The 12,037-nt window shown below is 42.2% G+C and overlaps 2 protein-coding genes across 5 annotated transcripts in view; one reads left to right on the plus strand and one right to left on the minus strand.

Moving 5' to 3' along the window:
* Positions 1 to 7,040, plus strand: part of LOC138720783 (mucin-6) — a 71,186-nt gene extending 64,146 nt beyond the window's left edge. Inside the window, exons 39-43 of the mRNA XM_069857123.1 lie at positions 828 to 1,268; positions 1,871 to 2,311; positions 2,981 to 3,796; positions 6,583 to 6,685; positions 7,034 to 7,040. Coding sequence (XP_069713224.1) covers positions 828 to 1,268; positions 1,871 to 2,311; positions 2,981 to 3,796; positions 6,583 to 6,685; positions 7,034 to 7,040 — 1,808 coding nt within the window. The remainder of the gene's footprint in view (positions 1 to 827; positions 1,269 to 1,870; positions 2,312 to 2,980; positions 3,797 to 6,582; positions 6,686 to 7,033) is intronic.
* Positions 7,041 to 11,450: 4,410 nt separating this feature from the next.
* Positions 11,451 to 12,037, minus strand: part of AP2A2 (adaptor related protein complex 2 subunit alpha 2) — a 44,336-nt gene continuing 43,749 nt past the window's right edge. For all 4 annotated transcript variants that reach the window (XM_069857753.1, XM_069857755.1, XM_069857754.1 and 1 more), the window contains one exon: positions 11,451 to 11,602. In XM_069857753.1, coding sequence (XP_069713854.1) covers positions 11,525 to 11,602 — 78 coding nt within the window. In that variant the 3' untranslated portion in view covers positions 11,451 to 11,524. The remainder of the gene's footprint in view (positions 11,603 to 12,037) is intronic.

Consider the following 12,037-nt stretch of genomic DNA (forward strand, 5'->3'; position numbering starts at 1 on the left):
TAAGCCCTCCCTGTTTCTTGGAGGCAGACACTCAGACCGGCAGTGGCTCCTTCTCCAGGGACAGGCAGAGAGTGCCTGCTTGTGTGAAGGCCCCCTTCAGGCACTGTCTTTGTCCCCTATGGCGATTGTGCCCCTGTACTCAGCACTGGTGGGTCTGCACCTCAATGTCCGTGTTGAATTTTGGGGCCCTAAGTGCAGGGAAGATACAGAAGTTATGTGGCATGTCCAGGGAAGTGGAATGAAGCTGGTGAGGGGGCTGGAGAACAAGTTGTACGAGGACCACCTGAGGGAACTGGGGTTGTTTAGCAGAGAGAAAACCATGCTGAAGGCGTACCTTATCACTGTCTACAACTATCTGAGTGGTTGTCCTTGTGAGGTGGATGCTGGTCTCTTCTCCCTAGTGACAGGTGACAGGATGAGACAGAATGGCCTCAAGCTTTACCAGAGGACATTTAGGCTACACATCAGAAAAAAGTTCCTCAAATGAACTGTTATTAAGCAAAGGACTACGGTTCCTGGGAATGTGCTTGAGTTACCCATCATCCCTGGAGGAATTTAAAAGATGGGAAGATTAAGTGCTTAGGGATAATATATGGCAGTAGGCAGGTCAGGTTGGCCTCGATGATTCCAAACAGCTTTGCCAATCTAGTGATTCTATGATTCTTATTAGGGAAGAAAGCAGAAAGGCACTAGAGGGCAGCTGGGAGATGCAGTGCAGCCCAGCACTGCTTTCTTGAACATGAGCCCAGCCCAGGGCTTCTGCCCACCTCCTTTGTCTTCGTATTCTTGCCCTTATCCTTCATGGCTCTGTGCTTTCTTCTCACCAGCCTTCCCTCACAAAAAGGAAACCACGCCACACACTGTGACGCCTGAGACCACGCAGAAGACCACCGCTGCCACATCCACCATCAGCACCTCCAAGACCTCTGTCTCCAGAGAGGCCAGTACCACGAGCAGCACAGAAGTCCCGCTGACAAGGACGTCCCCAAGCACAAGCTCTCCACCAGCTCCCAGCACCTCCCTCACCACCCACCTGACCTCTACTGCCATGTCCACTGCTTCCTCCACCTCAATCCCAACCACCACCCACAAACCTACACAGACGACCATAAGGCCCAAGACCACTTCCCCATCAACACCTGCTCCAAAAGAGTCACCTGCACCCGAATTGTCCACACACTCCACAGCCAATACCACCCCTCTGCAATCACTTTCTCCTTCACCTTCCTCAACTCTGTCCTTGACGTGGCTGAGCTCCTCGCGGCCTGGTAAGACACCTCCTGCCCTTCCCACTGCCCCACCCACCCCTCATGCTTCTATAGTCCCCTCATTTTCTCTTCTATATTCCTTTCCCTCTTGCCTTACTTCCTTCCTTCCTGCCTTCCTTCTTTCCAGTAGGCTAACAATGTACAGACATTAGTTTGCTCCTTTCCCTTTGTAACCACTTTCCAGATTCCATTGTCATCAGCACTTGGCATGGTCTGACTCTGGTATTGCCTGGAGCTCACTCAGCTCCCATAGAGTCTGGTCTGCTTCTTGGGAGGAGGCAGATAGTAAGCCCTCCCTGCTCCTTGGAGGCAGACGCTCAGACCACCAGTGGCTCCTTTTCCAAGGAGAAGCAGAGGCTGCCTGCTTGTGTGAAGGCCCCCTTCAGGCACTGCCCTTGTTAAACCCATTTTAAGGGCAGAAACCAGATGAGAACCAAAGGCCAGCAACAAGAGGACCATGCCTCTCTCTCTGCCCAGGAACACTCAGTGCAGCCCAGCTTTGCCTTTCCTGCACATCCCCCAAGCCCAGATCTTCTGCCCACCTCCTTTGTCTTCGTATTCTTGCCCTTATCCTTAATGGATCTGTGCTTTCTTCTCACCAGCCTTCCCTCACAAAAAGGAAACCACGCCACACACTGTGATGCCTGAGACCACGCAGAAGACCACCGCTACCACATCCACCACCAGCACCTCCAAGACCTCTGTCTCCAGAGAGGCCAGTACCATGAGCAGCACAGAAGTCCCGCTGACAGGGACATCTCCAAGCACAAGCTCTCCACCAGCTCCCAGCACCTCCCTCACCACCCACCTGACCTCTACTGCCACACCCATTGTCTCCTCCACCTCAGTCCCAACCACCACCCACAAACCTACACAGACAACCATAAGGCCCAAGACCACTTCCCCATCAACACCTGCTCCAAAAGAGTCACCTGCACCCGAATTGTCCACTCACTCCACAGCCAAAACCACCCCGCTGCCGCCACTTTCTCCTTCCCCGTCCTCAACTCTGTCCTCGACATGGCTGAGCTCCTCGCGGCCTGGTAAGACTCCTCCTGCCCTTTCCACTGCTACACCCATCCCTCTTGTTTCTATACTCCCTTCATTTTCTTCCTTTTTTCTTTCTTTCTTCCTTCTTTCATTTTTTTCCTCCTTCTTTTTTCTTTCTTTTTTTCCCTCCTTCCTTCCTACCTTCCTTCCTTTCTTCCTTCCTGCCTGCCTTCCCGCCTGCCTTCTTTCCAGTAGGCTAACAATGCACAGATATTAGTTTGCCACTTGCCCTTTGTAACCACTTTCCAGATTCCATTGTCATCAGCACTTGGCATGGCCTGACTCTGGTATTGCCTGGAGCTCACTCAGCTCCCATAGAGTCTGGTCTGCTTCTTGGGAGGAGGCAGATAGTAAGCCCTCCCTGCTCCTTGGAGGCAGACGCTCAGACCACCAGTGGCTCCTTTTCCAGGGAGGGGCAGAGGCTGCCTGCTTGTGTGAAGGCCCCCTTCAGGCACTGTCCTTGTCCATTTTAAGGGCAGAAACCAGATGAGAACCAAAGGGCAGCAACAAGAGGTCCATACCTCTCTCTCTGCCCAGCAACACGCAGTGCAGCCCAGCTTTGCCTTTTCTGCACATCCCCCAAGCCCAGAGCTTCTGCCTACCTCCTTTGTCTTCATATTCTTGCCCTCATCATTAATTGACCTGTGCTTTCCTCCAACCAGCCTTTCCTCACAAAAAGGAAACCACGCCACACACTGTGATGCCTGAGACCACGGAGAAGACCACCGCTGCCACATCTACCACCAGCACCTCCAAGACCTCTGTCTCCAGAGAGGCCAGTACCACGAGCAGCACAGAAGTCCCGCTGACAGGGACATCTCCAAGCACAAGCTCTCCACCAGCTCCCAGCACCTCCCTCACCACCCACCTGACCTCTACTGCCACATCCATTGTCTCCTCCACCTCAATCCCAACCACCACCCACAAACCTACGCAGACAACCATAAGGCCCAAGACCACTTCCCCATCAACACCTGCTCCAAAAGAGTCACCTGCACCCGAATTGTCCACTCACTCCACAGCCAATACCACCCCGCTGCCATCACTTGCTCCTTCCCCGTCCTCAACTCTGTCCTCAACATGGCTGAGCTCATCTTCTACTGTTTCTGCGGCCTCCTCCACTTTAGTCCCAACCTCTAGCCCAGTGCCTATGCCCCCCACTTCTTCCAGATTTATATTGACTGAGAGTAGTACATCTTTTTACTCCCCAAACACCACATTTACTCCACACAGGGAAACATCTTCATCAGCAGTTGCTACCTCTATCTCTGCCAAGTCTGCTCCAGCTTTAATCCCAACCGTTTTATCTACAACGGTTACTTTTGCTCCTAGTGTTACTACTGCTTCTACAGAGTCATTTGAAAGGACTTCTTTGCGAACAACAACAATTACCACAACCCATACTACATCATCTTCCCCTTTCACCTCTAGACTTTCAACTTCCTTGTCTTCTGTTGTACCATTAACAGTGCCACAAGGTAAAGTATATCCATATCATTCCTTATTTCATATTTTGTGTTTTAGCACATCTTTTCTTTCACCATTCTATTAATTCCTATATTACATATGCTTTGGTATGATACTGTTTGTATGCATTGGCTCCATCCTTTTGTCCTTCTTGCAGTTATTTTTTTGTGGATTATATTTTCTAAAGCCTTCAATTCCATAATAACAGTTTCCCTGCTATATACTGATGTAAACATTAAAACATGTGTGTGTTGAGGAGGCTGACAGGTTGCGTATCAGGAGAGTCACAGAACCATTTGTTTTTTAACCCGAAAATCTCAGTTAAGCAGTGTAAGAAAGATAACTTTTACTTGTACAGGCTTCCTCTTTACTTACCCTGCAGTCTTCCTGTTAGCTCTCATACAACTCTTTCTGAACACTCGAGCATTTTTTGATATCTCTTTTGCAGGATACCATTTTCTCATTTTTCAAGGCACAGTTATGCTTTTTTTTTTGCTCCTGTATATAATTAAAGCCTAATATGTTTTGACTGAAGATATATCACATTCTACAATTTCTGTACAATTGCATGTAAAGGGAGGCACACAAAGCAACATCTCCTCTACTGGTTTTAAATGGAACTGTCCTACATTACAATCTGCAGTAGAGGAGTCAAGAACACCCATGTGAATGGACAAGATACACTATTTATTTTTAACTGTATCCTGTATAGGTAGCAGTGGCCTAGTTTCTAGTTCTAGTTAGAAAGAGTGAGGCAAACAGATTTTATTCAATGCTTCCTACGATGTGGATTAACCCTTCTAAAAATAAACCAGAATGACATGCATTGTTCAGTCTGTGAGCAGAAGATAGATTTCCTGTGCGGTTCTTTGTTATATATTTGTTTGATTTAACCACTGATTGAGGACCTAGAGAAGAGTTAACACCTCAGGTTCAGGTAGAATCATAGAATGGTTTGGGCTGGAAGGGACCTTAAAGATCATCTAGTTCCAACTCCTCTGCCATGGGCAGGGACACCTCCCAGTAGATCAGGTTACCCAAGGCCCCATCTAACCTGGCCTAACCTATTCCTGAACACCTCCAGGAATGGGGCATCCACAACTTCTTTAGGCAACCTGTTCCAGTGCCTCACCACTCTCATTGGGAAGAAATTCTTCCTTATATCTACTCTCTATGTTGGAACTAGATTATATTTAAGGTCCCTTCCAACCCAACTATTCTATGATTCTATGTCTAGTCTAACTACTACTCTCAGATGGTGATGTGAGAATCAATATATAGTCAGCTGTAGCAAAACCTTTCATTTTTTCTCACTGTTAACCTTGTCAGCAGAGGGCAGCTTGTACAGGTCAGTTAGTTCAGCCATAAGGAACAGGAGAATTATCTACTTGCAGAGCAAGCAACTGAATGAACAATCTGTCCTTCCTCCCACTGTAAAATATGTAGTGCAGTACTGAAGAGCCTGGTTTCAGGTTTTTCTAGCAGAGAGGAGGCTCAAATTGACTGTGTAAGCACCGAAAAATGACAATGTGACCCATCTTCCTTGCATCCTCACAATTCTGACCTTGCAGAATGGAACATGAGTAGGAACTCTCATAAGCAAGATTTTTCCACAGTAGAAATGTTTTTGATGTCTGCTTTAGATTTTGTTCATATTCTTTTCCTAAGAGAAGTACTTCAGAACAGTACATTCCCAACCATACCATTACCAGGTTTGCTACTTGCAGTTAACAGGTAGTACTTCCCAGTATTTATTTCATGAGTCACAAACAAATTCTTGTCCTTTCTCTGCACATTTTCCAGCCCTAAATGGAGTAATTTCAGTACTTCTTAGTCTTGCAGAATATTAACAACAGCTTTCAGTCCAGAAAGAAAAGTTAAATAATAGCTTAGCACTTCATTTGAGATACAGGTGTAGTACCCGAGTCTAATGTCCAGTTTACAGTTGCCTTACTTTTCAATGCCAAAATCCCAGATTCCTACTACCATATAAACTGAATCTTCCCTGCAACAATGTTCAGGTTTCATCCATAAGTTTTCAAGTGGGGAACCCGAATGTGCTTAAAAGAGCACTGCATGTGAACAATGTTAAAAGTGCGTGAATTGTTTTCAATGCATTCAGCACCTTTGTTCTCCTTAACATAAGCTTCAAACACTATCTTTAAATTAATCAGAAAACTTGTGTTTTCAGTCAGTTTTTTGTTTCATAAAGTACTTAGTACCTCGCTTGAAGTCAGGAGAAAATGCAAGATCAATACCTATAATCACTAACTACAATGTAGCATTACACATTCTGTCTGGTAAAGGAAAAAAACCCTGCAAGTAGGCGTTTCAGTTGTGAACTTCTGGCTGCCTACAGATAAATAAATCCTTAAAATGAGTAAGTTAAGCATTTTTTTCAAACAAGTAAAATCTATTACAAAGTCTGTGAACTAGAAATAGTTCCACCAGAATTAGACCACTGGTTGTTTTATCTGCATCTTTGTGTTCTCACCAGTGGGTTTGATTTTCTCCTGCTAGACTGAATTTGTTCTATATTCTTAACAGGACTTTTTTTTGCTCATTCGTAATTCCAGCAACTTACATTTTCTTCTCGTCCTCCAGGGTAACTATTCACACATATTCAGCGCATAGTTTAAGACCTGCTGTTGTTGTGTTACTCACTTGTGACTGTTTAATTGTCTCATGCAATAGGAATGGTATTCCATGAAACTGCATATGGACACTTTTGGCACCTAGCAAAGCTCACACAAGAAGACTAAGATAAATCTCAGTTATATTTTTTTCTATTTCACAGAACGTTGTAGGGAACACAAATATGAAGAAAATATAACTTACAAAGGCTGTTCTACAAATGTCACTTTAAGCCAATGTGAAGGATCATGTTCATCTTCAACAAAGTAAGGATAGTTTAGAGATTGTATAGTACTGAAGTTGTTCATTTTTCTTACTTGGCCATCTGTAGGTAGTGATATTTGTTAACTACTCCTCCTTTATAACTTGCAAATAAAAATGCAGTTGGCACCTACCGAGCAATATAACATTGCAGTATAAGCCATCTAACTAGAAACAACACTAACAAGGTCATTCAGTACATAGGGATTTAAAATTTAAATAAGAAAAGCTGAATGTTTGTTGGGTTTTTTTTTATATACAGACACCAATGCTGTAGTATTTTGGGGCTTTTTTTCTTGTTGTTTTGGGGTTTTTAGTAACTGGTTTGTTTTGCTTTTGGTTTTGTTTTTAAGGTGGTAAAGGTCAGTTAAACTATGAATACCTCTTTTCAAATAGCCAGGACAACAAAACCAAGACATTTTTCTCACCTAAATAAATGATGCCACTTTAGCTGCCTCAATGATCTCCTAACTGCGATTCAGGGATATTTTATAGTTACTTCGTGATATTTCACAAGTGTAAAAGAAGAATGGCGGAAAAAAATCCTATCAGTTTTCCAGTTAGGTCAGAGCTCTAATAGCTGTAAGCCCTTTGAAAAATCAGTCTTAGGAAGGAATGAAGGAATGTAGAAGCTCAGTACACCTGAACTCCAGCAGTAGTTACCATGAAAACTTAAAATAGTTAATTGCTGCACTGTCTGTAGTTGACAGAACCATTACACTCCAAGAATTGTGTTCTTTCCTCTGTTGGGTTTTTTTTTTCTTATGGTGGAATGTTTAATGTTCAGATACTTGAAAAGCTGTAAGCCTAAAATGCTGTATTTACATCCTAACTGATCCTCCTCTCTTCTTCCAAACAGGTTCAATGTCGAGAAGATGATGGTCAGCACAGCATGTGGCTGCTGTAGGCCACTTCAGCTCCTTAAGAAGGAATTCCAACTACCATGCCCAGATCCAGAAAACCCTGGAAAAAGGCTCGTTACAGAAATAATTGTATTTAGTGGCTGTGCTTGTAACTTTGACAGTTGTATAAACTAGCCAGAGCTCCAGATGGCCTCAGATACTAATCTTCTAAAATTAAACATCAATCACAATGACTACTTATTGCTGAGACTTCTCTAGTATTGATTATAAAGGATAGCCTTGCAGTAAGGCTTCTCAGCAGCTACGTGGGGTGTCAATGAAGTTAACTGATAAATTATTCCTAATGAGGAAGGGGGTGGGAGGGTGCAGAGGAGAAAAATAAAACAAACAACTGACAGGGTGGGACTTGGGAGAGAATACCACGTCAGAGACTGTCTGGCCTTTCTCAGGGTGGCTTTAATGAGAGGCTAAAAACTGGCCTATGCACTGTGCAATAACAGAAATTTTACTTTCAAATAAAGTAGAAGGAATTGAATTTGCTAACTTATTTCTCATTATTTGACCAATTATTTTAACTGAAAATAGTATGTTAGGTTCACTACAGTTGAACTTGGATCTGTGGAATAGTGCATTGCATCACTGGGAGAAGAGACAACTGAGGTTACCTGTTCCCATTCCTTCGAAAGTGAGCACACCACTTGTGCTTGTCATACATACACAGCTGCTGCCAGAAAGCAAGGTGCTACCTGAACCAAAAGCTAATTGTGAGCTTTCTACATGCACTCTTAATGCAGAGGGACATTTCCAGAAATGCTCAGCACAAACATGTAGTGGCTTTAGGACAAAGCAGAAATCTCCAAGGCATTGCTCTGCAAGAAATCAAAGACCATACAGGTCTAACAGGACACAGTTCGCTCACGAGCAATTTCTACTTGCTCCTATTAGTGAGCATTCTTTACTACGGTGTTCGCAATTCATTTAAGAAAAAGTTGTATGAATGCACAGAAGCTCATAGTGTCCAGGTATTTTTTTCTTTAGGTAAATTTTAGAGAAGTACTAAGAATCTGAAGCATACATTTAAGTTTGAGGGAGGTTATTTAGCAGTTTAGATACTCCCCTTTTACAGTGTCATCAACCTTTTTTTCACAAGTTCTTCCTGTATGTCTAACAGGTGTGTGGTTCACAGCATCTATCATATACCACTGTTACGCCAGTTTATTGTGGCATGTACTGTTAATATACTTACGGTTGTTAAGCACTATAGGAACAAAGGTTTTACAGAAAGGGTTGTGTTTTTTACAAAGCAGAGTATTTGTAACACGTGACCAAGCACTCAAACAAAAAAAGCCATAAACAAACTTGGGGGGGAGGGGAGCAAATATCTGCAGGCCAGGCAAGACTCAACTGAACACAATCCACCAGTTGTTTGCAGGAAAGAATTTACCCATTACATATCAATTGTTGTTCCATAACAACCATCCCATGCAAGTATTCTTTACACTTCAATAACCCCAGACAAAAAAAGGGACAGTCTAGTTACTGTTCTAATGATTTATTTCATCTTAATACGTTCTTCTGATGCATATAGTCTAATATATAGTCTTCTATATGAAAATTCTCCACTTAAATCGACAGAACTTTGTTTTATACAAATAAGACAATCACCATAAATGTTACATACTGGAGTGTAGGTCAAGAATGAACATAAGCTACCTGTTTTGCTATTCAGTTATTTTCACATGTCAATGCCTGAAAATACTGTACTTAAAACAATAACACTGTTTACTGCAGAAATTACTTTGTCTGCTTGACAGGATACATCACTTCAGTAAGTTAACCATCATTCACAAAAAAATAATGAAATATTTGTCCTTAATTTGTCTACTTTTCTGCTCATGGCTTCATTGAGCTGATATTTAATACAGAGTGAACAGTCATAAGCTTAACACAGTCACCACTGAAAAGACATTATCCCTTACCCCCCTCCTTCCCCTATTTTTGATGCACGTTTTAGCATGTCCAAAGCACACCAAAGCAAAGTGAACTAACATAGTGCAGTGTTTCAAGGTGTCCTTTAATGAGGGCACTGAATATTTTTTAGGGAGACAGATACACAACAGGATTTGGAAAAAAAGAACTAGAAGCTCCTCCCCTATCTTTGCTAAGACTCCCTTTAGCTCAGCACATCAGATTTTTAACATAGCAGCCAACAGCATGGTTAAGATAACAGGACTAATAGAGACATACGGCATCCAAAGGACAAAACATAAGGTAGCCCATTAGTATTCTGCCAACTGCCCAACCCCCATTGCAGAACTGCTCATGGAGACTTTCAAAAGACAATGTTTGTGATCAAAGGGCCTTGAGTAGCTACTCGAAAGGCAATAACAGGGCCAAATGTTCAAGAGAACTTTTGCACAAAGACCAGGACTGTAGCCAAGTTTTCAGTCATAATATCCGTAGTTAACAGCCATTTCTGGAAAAAAACACCCACAAATCTCTCCCTAAATCCACACACTACAGCCAAACCTTTGTTCCTCATTTTCCACTTGCACTCAAGTACAACCACTAGCCTTCAAACAAACAAAATTATCATCACCCCATTCCATTACTTAACTCAAGATACCAAAGAAAAAAGCAAGGTACACTCAATCATGTAGAATCCCGTCTCCTGCTTTGCACTGGGCAGCATGACAGGAGCTTCATTTAAATATACTTTCAGTGTCATGACTATCACTCAGAACCTTTATTTCATGGGCATATTTGGCTGTATGTGTTGTGAGACACCAGTCCCATGCATCCTTTAAATACCCTTGAGGAAATCTTGATCTGAGGTTCATTTCTCAGCAGCTGACTTCGTTCATCATGACCTGCAGTATTCACTGACAATTGCTGAGAGTTTCTAACTGCACTACACCACCTCCTTTGTTTCAGCAGCCTTTATTGCACTGCAAGGCTTGAAGAGCGTGAACATTTTCAGGCCTTCTACTGTCAGTCTCAACACAAGCCTTCTACATGATGTTGGATATTTTTACCAGTACTGACAGGAAACTGTTCAGATACCAGTTATTCAGCCTCTTGAGTTTAAACATTTAACATGGGGAAAAAAAATATTGTTCAAGGGCCCATTTCTTCCTCTTTCTTCTTTTATAAAATACCAGATTCTGCAGTTAGATCACATCATTGGGACTATTACTTGCTAAGTCTGATGGGAAACAGAAAAAACACAGAATATTTAACTTCTCTTCGACTTACAACGAACATGCTAACTCATTCACCATCTACTAGAGAAGCTTACCTCATTATCTGAGATAAGCAGAAGAATTAAGAATAGCATTTGCGTTCAACCCATTTTCCAAAGGCAGAAACCATTACTATGTAAATTCTTACAAGCTTAATAGTTTAGGACTGGTCCTGTGACATTTGTCAAAGGCTGGCAACACTCAAGATAAAATGTTCACACGAACTGGATTCAAACACATCTTGGAATCTGCCCATTCATCCAGTACAAGACTTGTGGTAATGTTCAATTTTGTAAAGTTTTGACTCTACATTAACATACAATGAAACCTTACTGAGCAGCATTATACTGGTTTCTTCCAGGGCAGGGCAGAGGGAGTACCTCTTAAAGGTACTAAGGCAGAACATTACTAGCCATTTTCAGTTGAAATCCTCGGTTACCACATCTAAATCAAAATTCCCTTTATAATTGTAAAAGCCTGACCTTTGCAAAATAAACAGAAGCACAAGACAGCTCTCCCACCCTCTGTGTACCACATCAAAAGCCATTTTTAATGTCAAAAGTCACTTTCCTGTGCTGTACATTTCATAGTCTTAACTTCAAACAAGGGTCAAATCCTATTAAGGCAGGGAGCTGGTATTGGTTAACATTGCAGAACTCAGACAGTGATGTACAAGACATTTATTTGCAGTGTGATGACAGTGATATAAATGGGAAAAACAAAACTGCCATGGTTAATATTAAAACTGTTCTGACAGCAATTCACATAATCTCTGAGATACAGCTTCTTTACTTGTTCGTAGTGTGAGCCTATACATCTGAAAAAGAACATAAGATTATTTATTGTTTAAACACAGTCTGGTATTATATGAATGCACAGTCAACTAGTAAAAGCTACTGGTTATTTCTTATTTGTTTTGCTGTATTTGGTAGGAGAAAGACCTCAATTTAAAACATTCGGAGGCAGCCAGCCACCAAGTAACACAGCTTTTTAATGCCACAGGCTGAAGTACACCTTCAAACCTTTGTTGAGTTACCATAGTTCTAATATTTGTAGGCTTTAACACCAAGGCATTGTCGAAAATTTTTCTTTAAGAGAAGGAAATGCTGTGGAAAAAAAAATCTCAAGACTCTCTACTACCAGTTCTTCAGAAAATAGAAGGCATATGGCCAAAACTTATTTTCAGTCCTCAGTTAGCTTTGAAAAAACTTCTATCAAAATCCTTGAAGAAAAACATTCTTAACATTGTATT

This window comes from Phaenicophaeus curvirostris, chromosome 5, assembly GCF_032191515.1.
Source record: "Phaenicophaeus curvirostris isolate KB17595 chromosome 5, BPBGC_Pcur_1.0, whole genome shotgun sequence".
Lineage (NCBI taxonomy): Eukaryota > Metazoa > Chordata > Aves > Cuculiformes > Cuculidae > Phaenicophaeus > Phaenicophaeus curvirostris.